General features: G+C 40.5%; 1 protein-coding gene across 1 annotated transcript; it reads right to left on the minus strand.

The window, feature by feature from the left end:
• Positions 1 to 3,566: 3,566 nt before the first annotated feature.
• LOC116056165 (cytochrome P450 2K1-like) lies at positions 3,567 to 14,934 on the minus strand. Its single transcript, XM_035995189.1, has 9 exons — positions 14,529 to 14,934; positions 14,221 to 14,383; positions 13,975 to 14,124; positions 13,737 to 13,897; positions 13,307 to 13,486; positions 10,318 to 10,459; positions 5,372 to 5,556; positions 5,066 to 5,207; positions 3,567 to 4,008 (listed from the first exon to the last, which is right to left on the minus strand). Exons 1-9 carry the CDS (start codon positions 14,796 to 14,798, stop codon positions 3,797 to 3,799), a joined length of 1,605 nt encoding a protein of 534 aa, XP_035851082.1. The 5' UTR covers positions 14,799 to 14,934; the 3' UTR covers positions 3,567 to 3,796.
• Between the last annotated feature and the right edge of the window lie 6,734 nt (positions 14,935 to 21,668).

Genomic DNA, 21,668 nt, shown 5'->3' on the forward strand with positions numbered 1-21,668 from the left:
GGTACACGTCCCCACTGTCCCCACACCGAAATCGACGCCTATGGCACGTTTGTTGCAATCAATTGAAAAACGTTTAAACTGTTAAAGTAACAATTTTAGCCATACATATGGTTTGCTGATTTCTGGATGTTATTGTTGTGTCCCTGATGTACATTTGATGAAACCTGCATCAGCGTTGGTTGACATTTGTTAGCGAATATTATAACTCTATACCTAGAGCAATTTATGCTTGCAGACAAAGATGGTTTCTTTCTGTGATTTTCCTTAAGGTACACTCAGTGTCTTTAAAAAAAATAAAGTATTAAAGTAGTAAAGTACTTTATTCCAGACGCCAGCTTTTATTTTGAAAAGTAGAAGCTCGGGGACGGCACCAGGCGGGACAGCATGAGACGGGACGGCATGAGATGGGACGCTCCAGGCTGCAGCCATACAGTCTTGTCTAATACTGACTATGCCTTGTTGTGAATAGAGCGAAAGAGCTGTGCCTGAATCCACTGTGCTCACGGGGTTAAAGACAGTGAATTACGTTTTAATGGTGAGTCATTCCCTAGCACTAGGCCTTAATTTTGCTAGCATCCATGCTAACAGGCCTTTGCAATTCATTGTATTTAACCTGACTGCTGAATCACTGTGAAGCTCGCTAGCATCCATGCTAATCGGTGCTAATAGCGCAAAGCTAACGGGTTAGCTAAGGTGCTGCATTCATATGCTAATAGGGTAATTAGCATGGATGTATTAAGAGAACTGGATACAGTGTTTGGCGGGAAGCCCCGTACATTCCAATGAGAGTGCTCAAAAGCGCATAAAGCAAACATGGAGCTCGGCTCTTCCGCTTTGACTGGCCCATGACGTCACAATGGACATGCGCACCAGCAACAGTTTGTTTGTGTTGTCGTAGCAACCGGTAGCAACGTGCTCGTTCATGAGCTCCTCTCTCGTGTCTCTTACAAGTGGCGAACTCATAAACTCGCCGTTTTATTGTCTAAAATGATGTTAAACATTGTGTTTTCGTTGTTCCTGATCGTTTACATGCTTATCTAAATAAACGATGGATGTATTTAGACAACCAAGGAGATTTAATCATTATGTCGTGCTACTAGCTACTAGCTAGCGCTAGCTATTAAGGTTAGCCTACAGTTTCGTGAACAGCGCTCATCTATGGCTTCATCCCTCATCCACGTTACAAGCTTTACAGCATACAGCCCTCGGATGTATCATAAGAGAGAACCAAGGCGATGTAATCACTAGCTATGTCTGTAGTAACGTTATGTAGGCATATAGCTAATTATGGTATTATCGTTCTCTTAATACATACATGCTAGCTACCGCTAATAGCTACTAGCCGATAGCCCCGCCAGTTTGGGAAACGCTTCATACATGAGGTTACATCCACATTACAGGCTTTACAGCATACATACATCCCTCGGGTGTATCATAAGATAATACCATGGACGTATTAAGAGAACACATGGTGAATTACAACCATTAGCTATATCCATTATTACAGCTACAGGACCTCGGGAGAACACATAGACAGTATATAGGGAGAACAGCCATGTGAGCGGGCGGGGCGCAGTCCCGCGGGTCTGCTTGCATCCATTATGCACGTTTGTCTTACCTAGTTTAAAAACTCTGGATTCGGCTACTAGTGAATGTTAAAAATGTTAAAAACGTGACATTTTAAACAAGGACCCTTTAATTGTTCGGGCTGGTTAGTTGATGTACCCCAAAAAAAATTATCCGCTGAAATATACACGTTTCTTTTGCCATGCAAAGTCTATGTGAAAAGTCTTTCTGGGCCATGGGGTGCAGTACCACCGTTATCCGCTAAGCCCATGGTGGCTTTTAGACATGGCGCTCTTTCTGGGGGCTTGGTAATTAGCCACAAAAGGCTAGAGGCGTACTGTATATTGCCGGTGAAAAGGCTAATTATTCTATCTGTTGGTTATAAGAGTAATGTTGCTTTTCAACACTATTGCTAGTTGTGAGTATTTTTAATGAATGTTAGGACAAATTGTGAGTTTAATTGTTTGACTGGAGTTTATGGTGAAGTAACTTAAAGAGGCAAATTTTGAGTGCATTCTTTCTACTGTTACCGGTGCAGGGAGGGATAAATAAGCACGCATGTCTTAATGCCTCTAGATTACAACACTGTAGCTGAAGTTATGGGAAAATAATACAATTTGAGAGATGTTTACATGCAATTTGTGCAATTTTATTTAGGATAGTGTTAATGTTACTAAGGTTCCATAAAACTTGAATTGTGTTTTTGTATAAAGGTTGCCTATTAATGTAAATATACTTTTGATACCTGAAAGGGATTTATATAGGCAACTTTTGATACCTAAGAGAAGAAATTTAAGAACAGTTGTACAACTGAATAGAGCTATAGATAACTGAAATATTACCTCATTGTATTTTCATTGTAGCCTAAGCAATTGATTTTATTACTGAATAGTAATTGAGAGAAATGATTTGGCCTTATCTATAGGTCAGGTTTTTGGTGGAGATTTGAGAAATGCTACGCAGGGGAGGTCCATTCCACAGAAGGATATTGAACCACATTGACTCCTGAGATCACAGAGATCTCCAGAGTTTAAAGATTCCCAGTCCAGTTGGCTGGGTGGCGAGCTACAGGATCGAGAATCTGAGCTTAGACGGATTGCCCTAGATTCCTTCTTCATGGTGGACAAATGGAATCAAACTCATAGGGGCCCCAACGTTGAACATCTCTGAACTCACGTCATCAAATAACAATTGAGCTCATAGAACTGAAAATGGTTTCTTTTATGTGCACACTTTATTATTTTTAGTTTGTTGTGTTCCATACCTGTGTTTTATCTGTATGTATGCCACATTTCTGTGTATATTAATACACTTCTCAACTTTATCCTGGTCTCTTAGTTTCTTTATTGATGTTCAATTCTCTGTCTCTTAACAATCTAGTTTTCTTCTGATTCTGGTCCAAATTCACACTGATATCAACTACATAACACTCCTACAAGCTATTTCATAAATGTACATTCTTACTACATTGTAATAAGGGTTACACCTTGCCTTGTGGTTTTGCTGATCATAGGCAGCTTGAGGGCCATGGCAGCCTTTGGAAGAAGATGAAGGGCTCCATACTGGCCAGACTATCTCTGACATAAGTTCTACTTGACATGTCATTATCATCTTGGTTAAATGTTAAAAAGTATTTTTTGGGTGAATATTTAACCAAAACCACATTCTTTCCCTTAAGGTTAAAGTCCTTTGTGTTGCATACCCATTAACCCCAACCCTCTTCTTACGACTTTTGTTTGTGGTAAAGATAAAATGTCAAGGACTGGAAAAAAACACTAACAGTTGACATTATGAACACAGCAACTATGTTTCTTTTGAGACACATTTTTCAAAAAACATGTCAGAACATACAGTCTACATTTCATTTCTAGTAGATTTGCAACAAAACGATTTGCAGCTTTGAGTTTGAAGCAGTTGGGAAGGGTGAACACCTCCAAGATTAATGCTGAGGTACTCTGTTAGAGAACTTTAGGCTGACAGAGAGTTACTGCCACAAAATGCATTCATTCATTCATTGTTTATTGTGTACATCAAAATGTTAAGTCACGTTACAAGACAGCCTTTTTTTGTAATAGTTGTTAGATGCTTGTGTTCTGCTGGCATACACAGTAAGCAGCTAATGAAGAACGTCCAATGCTGGGACATGAGTGCTTCTAAAGAAAACAATCAACAAACATTTTCTTAATTACATCACTGGTGTTGAACATTTTCATTACTTTTAAACTACTTTTTAAATTCTCAAGCCCTCCTCTTCCTCATGTACAGGGGCAGCACACAATTTGTGAGGTAAGGGGTCGAGGGTGAGGCGCAAACGTGGAGTCAGGTCCAGTTCATCCTCTGAAACTCCAGGAGGAGGAGTGAAGCGAAAGTGCTGCAGGAGTGTGGTGAAGAAGATGAAGAGCTCCATCCTGGCCAAACTCTCTCCAGGACAAGCTCTATGACCTGCAAGAGAGTGAAAAGGAAAAGCTTCCTGTAATCTGCCAGTAAAGAAGTAATTAACAAGAAGTGATGCCTCTTGATTGTCTTTTGTGTAGACCCCAGGAAAAATTGTCAGCCAAAGCAGCATTAAGAAAACAGTCCCACGCAGGGCTCTACTGTGTAGATAGGTGTGGCAAATCGAGCCTACTGGGATTTTAGGAATAATGGGGATCCTAAATAAAGAATAATGGCATAGACAGACATGCGCAAAATTAACCAGTGATTAATCAGTGATTACCCACCTCCCATTGTCTTCCATTCTATGCTAGCGAAGGATTTTTATTCGCATCCAGTTTTTAAGTGAATCCAAGATAAATTTAAGTAAACTTAACAAGCGAAATCGCAGCCTATGGCAAAGCAATGTCTGTGGTTGATCGGGTTGAACCCGATTGGCTTGTAGTTTTTTAGGAAAGCCGAGATGGAAGAGGCATTTCAATCAGGAGAGACTTCGTTGCAGATATGCAAACAATTATTAGTAAGTTATTACAAAGTAAGTACATACATAAACTTTGGAGATTAGACTCCATCGTAAAAGGGGTATCTATACATTTCTAAGGTTTAGGAAAACCAAATATATCCCCCAATGGAATCTAGACACTGGTGGTGGTGATAAAAAACCCGTAGACCGTATGAAAAACCAGAAAACGAGCCGTCAGCAGGGAGAAGACCGAGAACACCGTGGTCGAAAATGCCTGGAGGTAGAAGGGGAGGAGGCGGGTCACACTCTTGTCTGAAAATACAACTGACAGAAGCAGGAGAGAACAGATTTAAAACATGGTAGTCATGCTGTGATTGGCTTGAACATACGTGCCCGATTCTGATTGGTTTACAGAAATGTAACACCCACCAACCAGCTGATCAGTTAAAGAGAAGAGAGATAACGTAATTGAAGTCTACCTGACAGAATTTACGCTGAGCTACATTTCTTGTTGCTGTGCCTAACCAGCAGTTATCGCATTGACTCGTGATGGTCCCTCGCCTGCATTCACGTATGTGTGACCCTGGTCTAAAGCTCACCAACCTGCAGAAAAAGGCATGAAGGCTTCTCGCTTCACAAACTTCCCGTCTTTGTCCAGGAAGTGAGCAGGATAAAAGCTGTGTGGCCTCTCCCACTCACTCTCATCATACAGGACACATGTTAAGAGAGGAGCTACTGCGGTCCCCTGTGGACAATACCGGAATTTAAATGATTTTCTATATGATAGGTGATAGCATTTTTTAAAAAGTCCTTAAAGTGTCTCACACCCAGAAAATACTTTCTACATTTAACAAATGTCACATTGAAAATGACTATGGAGGGCATATTATGTGTTTTATTCAGTCTGACCTTCTTAATGACGTAACCCTGAAAGGTGACATCTTGGGTAGTTCTGTGAGGAAGTGACATCGGGGCGATGTTGGCCAGTCTCTGTGTCTCATGGATGACAGCGTTGGTGAAGTGCAGGTTCTTCCTGTCCTCGACCTGCACTTGACGACTTCCTATCTCCCTGCTCACCTCTTCCTGGACCTGGTCTGGGAGATGAAAAGCTTTTGTTTTAATAAACAATTTACTCACATAGTTTGAGTTGGACTGAATGTTTTTCTGTGAAAGCTCTTTATCTTGTATTTTTAGATACTTGGCAATAAGCAGAAGTTAGCATTATCTTGTAAGCATTTAGCTGAAATCACTGCTGTGCCAAAGTAAAGTCTCAGTGATCCACAAACGTAGTTGTAGAGTTCTCATTTGTTTTCACATGTGAACTCTGGACAGTGTCTCATGCAGAAGACAGCACAGGCAAGCCCGTATGCAAAGGTCCATAATAAGCAAAGGAAAATGTAACCCCGGTTACAGAACCTTGTAAAATAGATCTAAACTAGAACTAAATTATGGAAAAGTTAATGTGGTGGGAGTATCTTATTTTAAAATATTTAAGCGATTAGATTAATATTTCCTTGTCAACCATACTGACATAATTAATATTTAACAAAGGGTTCAAACAATTCCTCCTAGTTAACTCCTCCCCCATTCAGCGGATGAGTCCGAGTGAGCAGGAAGAGGAAATGTTTTTTTTTTTGTTCCAGCCGAAGTAGCGCTTGAGACACGGAGCAGAGAATAGATGTTCAAATCAGATTAAACAACGACCTGTAGTGGTTACAATCCTGCTGCTAGTTGCCAAAGGAAAATTCTTAGTGAGTTGACTATGAAGCTTGTTGAGTTAATGTAAAATCGGGAATAAATATTAGCGTTAGCGACCACGCTAGCCATGCTAACCGTGCTAGCCATGCTAACTGCGTTAGCCATGCTAACCGTGCTAGCAAAGGCTAACCACGCTAGTGGTTGCTAAAATTATGCATGTTATCCTAACCCAGTTGGACATGCTAGCGCTGGTCCATACTGTGCTGGTGTCAGTCCAATAGCATATAGTAATCCATGGGCGTAAATCTGATCTAACAGTAGGGGGGGACAATAAACATAAAATTTCTGAAAAGCAATTTTTGAAGGGGACACAAATAATACAGCCACAATTATACTCGTAGAAGACGTGTACACAGAGGAAAGCCTTAATACTATCATTAGTGTAGCATGGAGACTGTACCATTATCCTTCTTTTCAGCGTTTCTCTTGATTCAATGAAAAAGCTGACTAAATTGACCAAAATATTCTTCTTTAAAACCATGTATTTATTTTTAAGTTGTTTACAATCAAGCCACAAAAATACCTTAAAACATAATGACTTATTTTGAAAAACGTGTCCCCATATAAAAGAAATACAATGCTTTTGTACACTTGTTAAATTAGCTGATCATAATGTAAATTAGTGAGCCACTGGTACAGCTCATCTGCTAACCCTGACCTCAGCCACACACCTCCAAAAATATGAACTAACACACTTACCTGAGACTCTCCACCTGACTGTCCCTGGTCTCCCTGAGACTCTACACCTGACTGTCCCTGGTCTCCCTGAGACTCTACACCTGACTGTCCCTGGCCTCCCTGAGACTCTCCACCTGACTGTCCCTGGTCTCCCTGTTCCTCAGTTCTTTCTGTCTCCTTTGCCTGTGACATAGTGACGTTCCATAAGCACCCATTCTTATAAGATATATAAGATATAAGATGTTACCAAATTGTCTTGATATGAGGACTTATTGTACTTACTTTGCATTTTGGTGTAAGCCTACTGAAAAAGGATCTTATGTAATTTTATCTGAGCAACAACAACACAAATCTTTAACGGATGTCAGATGTCTAAATATAAGTTAGGTTCATAGGTTCACCACGCAGTCATATTATAATTATGAAATGATCTTGTGTCTTCCACATAAATATTAGGTTTCTTCTGGGACAGAGGATATATATTTAACTGATCAGCCACTTAACTTCATATTGAGCAAAACACAACTGTAGATCTTCAACATTAACCCTAATGTCAGTTCACACACATAACGTTAGGCTTATCGCCATGGTAACGTTAGTTGTAGTGGGTGCATTTCTATCCAACAAGCTATTAAACAAGCTAGGCTACATTATATTACACTAACATAACGAACATTTTGTCATGACTAATTCATTAATTACTCAGCATAATTTCTATTTGAGAAAAGAAAAACTTAATCCGATGTTTAATGTGAATAAAATAGCCTTGAACCGCCTACTTACTACATTCCTGTCACTACCGATGTGACTGTGAGTCTAGTGCAGATCCTAACGTACAGCAGGCAGTGGACCAAACCACTGTGAGGCAAGGGAGGGGGAACTCAAAATGTTTTTGGGGTTTGTATTGTTTTACTACTTAGACAGATATTATGATATTTCTAGGGGGGGGACAACCCTTAGATGGGGGGGTCCTGACCCCCCCCGATCCCCCTGGGATTTACGCCCTTGTAGTAATCCCATTTTGGTGTTTGCAGGCTTGTAGCCTGCTGTAGCTATTATTCAATACAATTGTGTGGTGAGCACACCCATAGTAATGCAACTTTTGAGCAAGGGTAATGTATTTACAGAAGTTATGTTCTATGTGAGTTAGTGTTAAAATGTTTTATTAACCATACTGTGATTAGACTTATCTCTTGCTAGTTTAATATAAAGGAGTTGAACTTAACCTATGCAACAGTTGTGTATGTAATTGCCACAGAGATGTCTTATTAATTTTCAATGAGAAACGAAAACATGACAAGTTGTTAAGGGAGTGACCCTTTTATTTTGACAGATTACAGTCGAATGATACAATGTGTTAATAATTAAAATATAGAAAAGCATTATCAACAGTGCTGTAGTGACTTTAAGAAGTATGTTTGAACTACATAGTAATACTTTTTTTTCTGGCTTTGTGGATACAAGGCCAGGTCATCGTCGTCGTCGTCGTCGTCGTCGTCGTCGTCGTCGTCGTCATAGTTTTCTTCGCCTTCTTCTCCCCTATTGTCTTCTCTCTTCTACATCCTTACTTCGTTCCTGGGTGTCCTCAGCGGTGGTGTGGAATTCTACGAGACATTGGAGTCTTCAGCCCAGCTTGTTCTGTTGTAGAGAAGTGTCCGGTCCTGGAGTGGCGAGCCAACCCTATGAGCCTGCAAACAAGAAGATACTGAAATTGAAAGAGGGAAGAAAAGTGGTAGGACAATTACATTTTGGTTGCCCCACACCAAGTTTGAAGGAAACAGACATTGTTACGCTACACTTTAACGGTCAAAGGATACAACACCGCAATGGATGGATTTTCCCAGTAATTCACTGAACTGAACTTTTTGGTCATTGTCCTTATTAATACTATAGTGATCAATTTGTCAATGAAGTTATAGTTCTATAATGTGTTGAGTTATATCGTTACTCTGATCGTTACAGGTAAAAGCACAGGTTAATGTGACGGGTGACACTGAGGTTTCATGTGATTCATTTTCATGTTAATATATATATGCAAGTTTGTTATTGGTATTTGATTTTGGGTTATACAAGGAAAAGAGTACCAAAATCCGCTTGTTTAGTTAGAGGCACTATAAAATAGGATCTATAAACCCTAATATAGATGAATAAAAAAATAATGAGTGCCTGACTAATAATATGGAGCTAGCGTAGCATTACATCTTGAATCTAAATAAGGATATGTAAACAAACTAAGTACTCAATTGACAAGTGGATTCTTAACTAGATTTAATGGAAACAAAACCAAAGAATTATTATAAGTGAGAGGGTGTTTTATGGTAATTCTACATATGATGTGGTGCTGCACCTGTGATGTTTTGAGAAGAATACTGTTCTAAGAAAAATACACAAGAAAACTGGTTGAATGAGAGAATAGAGAGAATTAAAGTTTTATTTCCTTACCTCTTCAAACCTACCTATTGAGTTGTGTCTTGTCTCACTCTTGCTGCCGATACCCATTTCTCCCTGGCTGGTCCACATTGAGTGTTAATTATTCCTCCATTACAGCATAGGGAGGCTATTTAGGTATTACTTCTGGTTGTTACACAAAGGTACATATCTACAATGTTATAATGTTGGATTTTCATGTTAAGCACGGCCAAATAATGAGGTAAACGTATTTTAGACAAATCCCTGAGGGCTAAAACATTCAGATTTCCAACTGTTCTGAATGCTCCGGTTTCAACAGTTTTTTATACTCTATGCCGGCCTTCTATGATTGGTCATCTGCTCCAGCCAGGCAGGATGGGGTGGGTTTTTTAAGCAACTGCGGTGTTAACATTGTTGCATGTAGCTACAGTACATGCCAATGGCAATAAAAGATGTCATGTTGGCTGCCAATGTTGTTAAATTCTCCCCAGTTCCGGGTCACATTACTCTTGAAACATTTTCGGTTGTGTAGTATTTGGTTTAAAAGCCTTTGATTGTAGAAAGTGCTGCTATACTCAATTAGTTCCTTACCTTCGGATGTTTGTTTTCTTTCAGTTTTGCTTGAGTCGACAGAAACGTCATCGAACACGCCCACCCACTTGCTGTGAGTTCTCACACTTTGAGCTTAATCGGCGATTACCCAGATTTTGTACTAGGGAGCTGGCTGGGTACAGACCGTTTGGTGTCCAGTCCAACGGATTCAGACATTTGAGATTTCACATACAGCTCTGCTGGGTAATGTCTATGTAATTTCTGGTTTGCATGTGTGAAAGGGGCTTCATAGTGGGGCAGTTTAGTGTAACAATTGTGCATTTTGCGATAAAAGCAAAAATCTCAGGCAGGAAAAGCCCTGGTCTTGTTAGTATGATGGTGATTTGTGTTGTTAAAGTACAATAGGTTGGCCTGAATGTTTAATGTAAGCAGTGCACATCTACAGTATGACTCCTTACCCTGTATTTTTGGATACTTGGCCATGAGCAGAAGTCCCCATCTCATTGTAGTTGCAGTTGTGTCAGTGCCAGCAGAAAACAGATTCTGAACTGTTATCATGAGGTTTTCATCGTGGAAATGACTGTTGGTAATCCCAGATTTCTGCAGGGAAAGATTTATCAGCACATTTATTCAAACAAATCTCGAACCTTAATACTTTTTTGTTTTCTTTTTGATCTTCTGGACCTGACTCAGCAAAAAAGCCTCTTGGAAGAATATCCTAAACCCAACAGAAAGTTGGCCATTTGTAATTAATTGTGCATTTTTCGTCATTTCAAGATGTCGTACTCGGGGGCGGACTGGGACAAAAATTCAGCCCTGGCACTGTAGCCACACCAGCCCACATTACCACGCCCGTGCAGCCCCACCCACGGACACATGCATTCACTAATTACTTTTGTGTACAGATGGTGAAATAATATAAACAGTACCTTATGTAACAGATTTTTAAACATTTAATGTAACTGGCAAGCAATGCTTACTACTTTTTAAAGAGCACACATTTATAACAAATTTACACATACTGCCTATTTATGCCGTTTGTATGCTGTTACTGTCATTCTCTACAGTATGTTGTTCTTTGTTGTCACTGTCTGTTCGATTGTGTTTCTCTCTGTTGACACTGTACATATTGTCTGTCTGGTTCTCCATCTTTTCATCCATTTTAACTCTGCCATTTTAATGTTTTTATGGCTGTCTGTGATTATACTTCAGGGTTTTTCCTTGCTCAGAATTGGTCTTTGGGGGAACACATAAAGCAGGGAGGTCTGGGGGTCCTCCTCCAGGAAATTTTGAGGGTAAAAGACTTCAATTCCTGCATTCTGATACATTTTTAGGCACCAATTTATGGTAAAAATGTCAATATTTATTGCAAGGAAATCACTAAATTCTGGTGGCAGGCAACAATTCAAAATACAAAATATAATGGAATATTATTATATTCAGTAGTCCAGTAAGGGGGCTTTCACATCCGGGACATGGGCCGAATACGACAACACTTGACCCCAAAGTCCAGTTGTTTAATTAGCATGAACAGGGCTTCATGGTAACTTTTTTTCCCCAAGGAGCATGTTTTGCTTCCAAGTTGAAAAATGTAGGATTGACTTAGGCTACTTAATCAGTGATGTTGAATATAGCTTACAGTGTAACGGACCACCACAGTTCATACATACATGTGAACCGCGGATTAATTGCAGAGTTTAACCTACATAGTGTAAAACTACTACGTGAATGGGGCACAGCAGAAAGACGGAGCAGAGCGACGCTGCTTGTTCAGGGTTTTCATGTGTACTCCTATAGGCCTATACTTTGCATCAGGCGTTAAAACCAACTGTACCCAATTAGACTACTATTTAACGCGATAACAAGACGTTTTTAACCGGGAATTAAACTGTCTCAATTTAATACTGATGCCGTCAGACGGCCGCGCGGACGGACAGGAGTTGGAGTTCCGGCGGAGCTCTGCGCCCGTCAGCAGCGGCTTCTCACTGCGCAGCCGGTCCCCCAGACAGGATGATCACCGGGAGAGTCCGGTACAGCCTGAACCCTGCAAACAGAGATCCTGTTTGAAGGTGACGTGCTTGATTTTGACTGAACGTCCCAATTTAAGTAACCTCTGATTGGGTCGGTCGGCCCATCTCAGGACCAGGCTGGCCGTTGCCGACTGGCTAAATGCTTAATATTACACAACGATACATTTGACCGGCCCACATTTAAAAAAATGGTCCGGCCCCTCTGGCATTTGCCAGAAATGCCAGATGGCCAATCCGCCCCTGGTCGTACTTTACAAACTCCTCTTAGAAATTTCATCTGATTGACTCCAAGTTTTTGCGTGTGATCTAAACATCTTAATGATTAAAAGTTATTAAAAGGTGAGTTTTCATCAAACAATGCGAGTTTGGCAGCCATTTTGAGAGTTTAGCCATAATAACACAATAACACAATTCCCGCCATTAACAAGATATCCCGGCAATCCAGGTTTTCAATGTTATACGTTTGGGGGCACTGTTGCGGTTCTTGGTAAATAGTACAGCACTGTCGGGTCCAAAAAAAAGAGAAGAAGACGATCCACCCTAAACCAAAAAGAGAGCATGTAGTGTTGCTAGCCAGAGTCGCAAAAAACGTGGAAAAATGCCTGCGCCAACGATGAAGTACACAATTGTGTAAGCCTTGGAGTTGTTGATAGAATCAGACTCAGATAATTCATTTTTGATCAACATTCTGATCTTGAAGAAGTAGTTAACGAGTCAGGTGGGTCAGATTAGGATCACACAGGTGAGGGAAACACCGGTGTTGACGCTGAAGTTACACTGAATTACATCAACATTGCGGACATACCAGAGGTAACGTAGACAGGTGGACTTCAACAAAGAAACTGTCAGACGAAGGGCATCGTACTACTGCAAAGGTTGTGGTTTGCATGGTTAAAAACAGAATAATTCATTGATATCTGGCTGAATGTAAGACTTCTGCTAACTTGGAACAAGCAGAACAATATGTTAATATGTAAAGTTTGTAAGAAAGCCATTGCTACGGGAGAAAAGTTGTGGTGTGCCGGAACATTTTTGGGGAATATTACACAGTAGTAAAAGTAGTAGTAATATTACAGTAGTATTTAAACAGAATTAAAAAAAAAGATATATATATATATATATATATATATATATATATATATATTTTTTTTTTTTTTTTTTCTTTCTTTAAAGCAAGAAATATACTTGTAAATGTATACAAATGCCTGTATTTATTGCATCTTTTCCTTAGTGACAACCAAGACATTTAGCCTATATTTTTGCTTATTGCATTTGTACTCTTACTTAGAAATGTGGCTGCTAAAGAACGCAATGCAGCTGGATGCTGTTTACATTCAGCATAACATTTACACAGCTTCCCACTACCCCTCATCTTCATAAACCAAAATATCAATATTGATAGACATGTTTTTCTAACCTGCAACTTTTGCTTTCGGACCAGAAAGGCGTCCACAAAGCCTCTGCACATCTGTGGATTGAGGGTCTCTTTCAAACGTCTTAACAGCTGTAAGTTCTGTCTTATACTGGCAGCACCCAATCTGAGGAAGGACTTCCGATTAGCAATCCATTTGCAGAACCGTGGGAACATGTTGTACACCTGTCAAAATATAAATATAGCCTGTATGTATCATTTTTCATAATTACATTTAACATACATTTTAGAGACATTCCGCAATAACGACCCATATTTACATTTGATTTTTAGTTGACTATATTGCCGTATGGATTAGAGGACTTGTTGACATTTTATTAGGCAACAGAAAAATGTAACAATTTCTTCATTCCAGGTGCAATAGTTATTTATATCACTATACTGAAATTAGAAGTTTCACAAAAATATAAAATACCTGTATTGAAGGGGAGCCCATAAGATGAACACGTGCGCTAATGCAATCTACCAGGGATGTAAACTCTGGATCATCATATTCAAATCTGCTGCCATAAACCATGGAGCAGATAATATTACAGACTGCATATTGTATTGGTAGGGTCGTATCAAAAGCTTCTCCTGTGACAAGGGAAACAGGAAAAAATTAAAATCCTTGCTCACGTAATTGGTTATAATACTAAGGTATTTAGACCAACCTTTGAATTTCTTGAGCACTCCAATGAGGTTGTTACATTCCTCAATGATTTTGTCCTCACTCGCCTTCCTGCCCATCCCAAAGTCTCTCAGGTTAGTCAAAGCAAAGCGCCTCATCTCTTTCCACGAATCACCATTGGACCATAAAATACCTGAGTGGTTCAACAAAATATGTTTAATACACAACTGAAGGCTGAACAAAATAAGACAATGTTTAAGCAAAATATATTTTTCTTTTCTTTCCTTACCATGTCCTCTATTATATTCATGCATAATTGGCATTGGATCTCTTTCTCCAAACTCGTCAGCATGATTGACAAGTGCCTCCTTCACAGTCTTGTACCCAGTCAGAACCACCACTTTCTTTGGTCCCAAATAGACAGTGAACACTGATCCATATTTCTTGGAAAGCTGAGAACAGAATCATAATGTCACGATACGTTCGGATATAAGACACACACAGGAGAAAGAAAACAGAAGGAGAGACCTACCGGAGGAGCAGAAACAACAAACTACTTGACAAGAAAGCCAAGCTACTCCTACAGCACTTTCTCACCTTCAGTAATGTGTGGTAGGGTCTCTTGAGGTCAAGCTGCAACAGGTTCCCGAGTACTGGAAGCGGTCTTGGTCCTGGAGGTTCCTTTCCCTCCTTCTGGGAGCTGAAGCTGGAGGAGGAGACGAGGTAGACGAGCAGCAGGACCAGCAGAGCCCCCAACAGGGAGATAGAGCTGGAGGACTGGAGAAAGAGATCTAATATCCCCATGACTTTAAAAATGTGTCCTAAAATTCCTACTTCACAGACAAAATATGTTTCCTTCTGGAGCATTTACTTTTGAGAGTGTTCTGTAAAGAGGGATGCCAAAACTAAGCCTAAGTAAACCGCAGTAACCTCCCCACTCCCTGCTGTGCTGTGGTGCTTCCTTGTGGGAGTGAAAGTGAAGAAGTAGAAAGAAATGCTGCTCTGAGTGTTTGAGTGTGAGTCCTCCTTTTGTAGGTGAAGGTAAGGGAAACAGCCCAGCCCAAAGTTCACCGACAGAAACTAGTAAACCGCTGTCTTTATCAGCACCATTTTCAGTAGAGTGCTTTTTTCGTTGTTTGAGATTGATAGGTTTGCACTTTTGTTATCTTGTGATCAGAAAGGGTTGAGTAAATTAGTCTGTACACAGGTTGAAGGAACAAGTGAGATAAAGTTTCACCCAGACAGGTAACTCTGATCCAGTTCAGTTTCTATGCACCACATCTGGAACAAACTCCAGAAAACTGCAGGTCTGCTGCAACTCTGTTCTTTTAAGTCAACGCTAAAGACTTTTTTTTTTTACATCAAAGTAATTACCAATTCTTCTTGCACTGTAACTTTTATTCTTATTTCATACCCGTCTTATTCTATATTAGCTACATGTTTTTCAGTGTTTTAACTGCTCTTTATTGTTCAATAATAAAAAGCTTTTTTGTGGTTTTGGTCCTGGAGGTTCCTTCCTGTCCTCCTTGGAGCTGAAGCTGGAGGAGGAGAAGACGTAGACGAGTAGCAGGACCACCAGACCCCCCCCCCCCCACCAGACCGGGGATCGTGTCCCGCGTGTGGCGTTTTGTTTCCCGTAGTCTTCCTAATCACAACCATCCCGTTATTGCCGCGCGTCCCCAGAGGCCGTCTCCCGGCGTGTGAGGCGTCCTTTCCCCGTAGTGTTTTTCCTAAACCCAACCTACCTCCGCCATCCCGTTATTGTGGCGCGTCCCCCGTGGCCGTCTCCCGGCGTGTGAGACGTCCTTTCCCCGTAGTGTTTTTCCTAAACCCAACCTCCGCCATCCTGTTATTGTCACGCGTCCCCTGCGGCCATCCTCCGTGGCCGTCTCCCGGCATATGAGGCGTCCTTTTCGGCCGTCTCCCGGCATGTGAGGCATCCTTTCCCCGTAGTCGCGTCCCCAGCGGCCGCCTTGCGGCTGTCTCCCGGCGTGTGAGGCGTCCTTTCCCCGTAGTGTATTTCGTGTTGGCAACCACGAAAAAAAACAGAAAAACGTCCCCGTGAACACGTATCAATAGATTAAAAATAACGTGACATTTACATGAACTGCCGTGAGACCGGGTTGGTTATAGTGACCAAAATTATCACGGTTTTTAGTATTATCGCGGTATTTTTAAGTGTGTTCAATATGTCCAGAAAGCACTGATAGGCCTACCCAAGCTGAAATAGTTTCAAAAAGTGTAACAGTGTTTATTTCATTACAAAAATATAGGCAAAACCTTATCAAAAGTGCAACTTTTAACACCAAAGGAACAAGGGTTCAGCATGTAAACAGCTTATTTGTCAGGAACATTTCTAGTAGTGCAGGTTTAAATTATACAAATCCAAACATTCAAGCTAAGACATAAGGAACAACATGTAAACAAATCAAAGAAACACCACTAATTATATACTTGTTTTCTTCATCATCAAAATTAAAATGTAAAACTGTACACATAAACACTTTAAAGTAAACCTTAAATAAATAAGACAAAAGTGCATTATGCATTTAAAATAAATAGCCACTATAAACAAATTACAAAAATAACTACAATCTTATGTAATCAAATCCAAATGTTCAAGTGTTGATGACATTAAAATAAAAAATGAAATATGTAAACAAATCAATGGAACAGAACTGATAGTATAATTCTTTCCATCGTCAACAAATACGATGCTGCTGATCTAGCATCATTTATGTATGCATCTCTATTCACTTGAGATTAAAATGTAAAAATGTCAACATAATTACTTGTTTGGTTTAAGTAGTGATCTAAGAGGGGAATCAATGTACCCGCTGGCATTGAATAGTCTCTCAGATGGAACACCGGTTGCTGGGATACACAAAATCTTTTAACACCATCCAACCCATCAGACTGGGAGACAAGCTTCTGCAGATGGGTGTGGACGCTCACCTTGTATCCTGGATTACAGACTACCTGACAGCACGGCCACAGTTTGTCAGACTGAAGAACTGTCTCTCTGACACTGTGATCAGTAGCACTGGAGCTCCACAGAGAACTGTGCTCTCCCCAGTCCTGTTTACCATGTACACGTCTGACTTCTGCTACAACACAGAGTCATGCCACATGCAGAAGTTTTCGGACGATACTGCAATTGTGGGGTGTATTAGGGATGGACAGGAGGAGGAGTACAGGGCCCTGGTGGATGACTTTGTGCAATGGTGCAAACTCAACCACCTACAACTCAACACATCTAAGACGAAGGAGATGGTGGTGGATTTCCGTAGGTCTAAGCCCGCTCTGCTGCCAGTCTCCATTGAGGGGGTCAATGTGGAGGTGGTAAACACTTACAAGTATCTGGGAATACATCTGGACAATAAACTGGACTGGTCAGCTAACACTGATGCACTCTACAAGAAAGGGCAGAGCCGGCTGTACTTCCTGAGGAGGCTACGGTCCTTTAATGTCTGCAGCAAGCTCCTCTGGATGTTTTACCAGTCTGTTGTTGCCAGCATCCTCTTCTATGCTGTGGTATGCTGGGGAGGAAGCACTAAGAAGAGAGATGCTGGGCGACTGGACAGGCTGGTAAGGAAAGCAGGCTCTGTCGTGGCCGCTGAACTGGAGTGCATCACTTCAATATCAGGACCCTGGACAAACTGCTCAACATTTTGGACAATGACTGTCATCCACTCCACTGCACTTTCACAAAGAAGAAGAGCATGATCAGCTCAAGGCTACGCACACTGCCATGCACAACTGACAGACTGAGAAAGTAATTTGTCCCCAGGGCTATACAACTCTACAATGCTTCACAAAAGGGAAGAGGAGAGAGATACTTCTCTGCATAGTCTGTCTGCCTCTCCTCCCTCTCCACCACTTCCACTACCTCCTATAAGTTATGTTATAGTTATGTACTGACTGTCCACTGGCCCACTGTTTACTGTTTACTGCTTACACTGTTTACACTGTTTACTGGCTATATTAGCCCATATGCACAACCCCTCCCTCCCTCCTTCCCCCAGCATGGACTGAGGTCTAACTTAATACTTTAACAATGACTGTAACACTATTACTTCAAACCTTTAATATTGACTGTTGATTAGTGTCTATCCTACTGTCTACTCTATTCCCTTATAATGTCCATATTTAATGCTTAATGCTTATAATGCCCATATTTAATGGTCTTTTTTAAAGTTTATCCTTGCACTGCTATAGTTTTTATATTACTATGTTTACATTATTCTCTTATATTGTCCATATTTAATGCTGGTCTCTAGACTTTATCCTTGCGCTATTGGACCTATTTGCACTACCACCACGACACACTCTCTCATACTGAATCACAGGGTCAGTTCCTGCCCTATCACTGCAAGCGTCTCATGCTTATACATCCATTAGTACATTCATGTGGATTTTTTATTTTATTTAGTATTTTTTATTTTATTGTCCATGCTATTCATGTAGATTTGCTTTTTTATCATCCTGTTTGTGATGTATGTGAATGTTGTGTGTGATGTCTTAAGCTACTGGGACCTTGAACTTCCCCTTGGGGATCGATAAAGTATCTATCTATCTATCTATCTATCTATCTATCTATCTATCTATCTATCTATAACAACTATGTCAGCATCCTTGGGCATCAGATGCCAAACTCCCCTTTCTGCAACCAGTATTGCACAGACTGCCTGCTGCTGGCTGAGGAAACGCTCAAGCATCTTGTATGTAGATCCTCATCGGGTCACTACATCATGGATGAGAGCCTTCTGTGGCAAGTCGAGGGCAGCTTGCTTTCCTTTCAGTCCTCTCTTTCTCTTCCAGCTCCGTGAGAAGCCTTGGACCAGATGATGACGGGCCCTGACTGCTGTTTCAATGCTCTGAATTTTCAGAGCCTTTGAGATGGCCAGGTTCAAATTGTGCCCGAAGCATCCAAGCCACAGATCTGGGAACTGTTCAAAGGCCTTGATCATGTTGGTTGCATTATGTGTGGTTATGGAGACCAGATCTGTCTTGTTTATCCCCCACTCATCCAACATATTTTCAAAAAACTCTCTAATATTTTGAGCGGAGTGATCTTCTGGGAAAAACTGGGTTTCTAAGCAGTGTGATTCCAGTTGGCAGTCTTGGGTGAGATAATGAATTGTAAAGCTGATGTATGGTAGACCAGCCCCACTTTCACTGGTCCAGAGGTCAGTAGTTGCCGCAAAGAATTCACCCTGAGCACAAACATCAGCTTTGACTGCGTTGTACATCTTTGGTATTTCAGTCTTTGAAAAAAAATTGCGTGAAGGCACTTTGTAATGAGGCACGGCAACCTTCATCACCCTCAGGAAGCGAAGCCTCTCAACCATCTGGGAAGGCATCATGTCTTTTGCTATGCAATAGGAGATTGCTGCAGTTAGGTCTTGAGCATTTTTGGATGCAGGTGCATAAGCAGACTGTCTTTTGAATGCTTGCTCAAGTGTCTGTCTCTGTAAAAAAAAGAATAGCCATGTCATTATTGTTATTCATTATTATTATCATTAGGCTACCATTCATATCAATATTCATACGATTTTGCTTATAGCAGTTTTTGTTGCTAAATCAAAAGAAAATGATTGGCTATAAATTAATTATCTTACAGGACAAATAATGTGTTGTGTTTTCAAAGACACAGGGTTCAGACTGTCACTATGTGACTAAGTCATTTAAAGTTTTCCAACTTCACTAGAATTAAACGATTTACTGAACTTCGGACAAATATAAATTATGCATTCTTATAGAAATCAAGAAATGCATGCAATGAAATACTGTAGTCTACTACTGTTTAATAAACGCAACTCAAATGGGCATCCGTCTAGCTCTGAGGCTAAGGTTAAGAAAAAGTGTCCCGATTAGCTCCACATTCCACCACTGAATGAAAATGTGCATTTTAGGTAGATACTGCTTCTGGTAAGGCTTCTGTTTACATTATTGACAAGTTACTAATAAGTAAGACAGATGGATCATTGCATTCTCCCTCAACCCGAAGTACCCACACCATGCATTTGAGCTAAAATGTTAACGTTAACTTACCTTGCATTGGCTATAAAGTTGTGGGTGATGGTCACGGAGATGGGTCAGGAGATTTGACATATTGCTGCCTTTAGCAGCAACTTTTTTCCTGCACGTTCTGCAGACAGGATAACTATCTTCAATCAACTGTCCTTCGGCATTCTTATAATAACCAAAATATGGCCATGCATACGTAGTCCTCTTAGAGGGCTGATAAATGTCCTGAGTGCTGTCATTTCCTCCTTCCTCCATGATTCCAACTTCAAGAAACACACGTTGTAGGCTACGCAGTGTGCCTGCACGGAAACTTGAGGAGACTCAGTAAAAGCAACAAATTTAGCAACTTACGAAAGTGTGAGTCACAAAGAGGAAGTGACACATTGCTCATCCCAGGAAGATGATTCTTCTTTTCTCTTTAACACACATCAGTTCAGAGACTCTGACAGTGAAAAGCTGAGAAAAAGCCTCAATATGGTTGAATTCAGATGGATTAAAGTGTTTTTATTTCTAATAAAGATGCTTCAGTTTACAGGTAAGAGTATATAAAATATAGAAAAACCAGAAACAAAAACTAACTTTACAAATGCTACAATTTTGCATACAGTGACTTTTTATTTAAAGGAGACTCATTTTCAGGTTTATACTTGTATTTTGTGTTTCTACTAGAATATGCTTTAATATTTAAAAAAAACCCAACATTATTTTACTCCTACTGTCTGTCTGAATATACCTGTATTCACTCTCTGTCTATAATGCTCCGTTTTAGCGCCTGTCTCTTTAAGCCCCTCTCCCCAAAAAAACCCAGTCTGCTCTGATTGGCTTGTGAAAGTAGTTCTCAAGTCGTGGGTGGAGATACTCAGATGGTGGGCGATAAGTCTGCATGTGTGATATATGAAGGGGAGCCAAATCTGATGGTTTTCTGATTGAGCTTGGATGCAGCCCTCAAACAACTGCCAGGTCATCTTTTTTCACAGTTTGTGGGTCAGTAGGCACTCCAGATACCCAAATGTTTGTGAACAAGCACTGAAAAAGTGAATTTAAGACAGCAGCATTTTGTGAAATTTGGAAACAAAGGATGAAACACATTTGCAAACTCAAAATGCATCTAAAACAACAAGTTCTCCTAACCATTCCACTACATATGTCGTTTTATTCCTACCCTCTAAAAACGACCCATCGGCGCATTTCATGAATTGGTGTCCCTAGCTGTGGCAGGAAATAGGACCCACAGGAGCTTTTTCTGTCCTCGTATCTAAACGTTACGGTTGCAGTTTTAAAATACATCACTACTATTGTGAAACAGTCATAGTTTGGTTAGGTTTAGCCACAAAAACTACTTAGTTAAGTTTAGAAAAAGATTGTGGTTTTGGTTCGAATCCGTACATTTGTTAATAGTAGACTTTGTGTATGTGTTATTCACAACAAAGCTTCGTAAATGCAAGCACATTGTCGGTGCATTCGGACTCAAGGTTGTTTATTGTCACAGATTCACAATAAAGAAAGGCGCAGCCAAAGCCAGAAGCAATGATGACGTATACCTGTGCTTTGCCTCTGTGGCTGCACAACGTTCAGCACCTTGCCTTGTGGTTTTGCCTCTGATCATAGGCAGCTTGAGGGCCATGGCAGCCTTTGGAAGAAGATGAAGGGCTCCATACTAGCCAGACTTATCTCTGAGATAAGTTCTACTTGACATGTCATTATCAT

Source organism: Sander lucioperca, chromosome 19 (assembly GCF_008315115.2).
Source record: "Sander lucioperca isolate FBNREF2018 chromosome 19, SLUC_FBN_1.2, whole genome shotgun sequence".
Classification (NCBI taxonomy): domain Eukaryota; kingdom Metazoa; phylum Chordata; class Actinopteri; order Perciformes; family Percidae; genus Sander; species Sander lucioperca.

Excerpts from the sequence above, each read along its gene's own strand:
- LOC116056165 (XM_035995189.1), bottom strand. The coding sequence starts at position 14,798 with ATGCTCCAGAAGGAAACATATTTTGTCTGTGAAGTAGGAATTTTAGGA. Across the intron at positions 14,125-14,220 it reads TGAATATAATAGAGGACATG|GTATTTTATGGTCCAATGGT; the intron begins GTAAGGAAAGAA and ends TGAACCACTCAG. Across the intron at positions 5,557-10,317 it reads CAAGTATCCAAAAATACAGG|ACCAGGTCCAGGAAGAGGTG; the intron begins GTAAGGAGTCAT and ends TTCATCTCCCAG.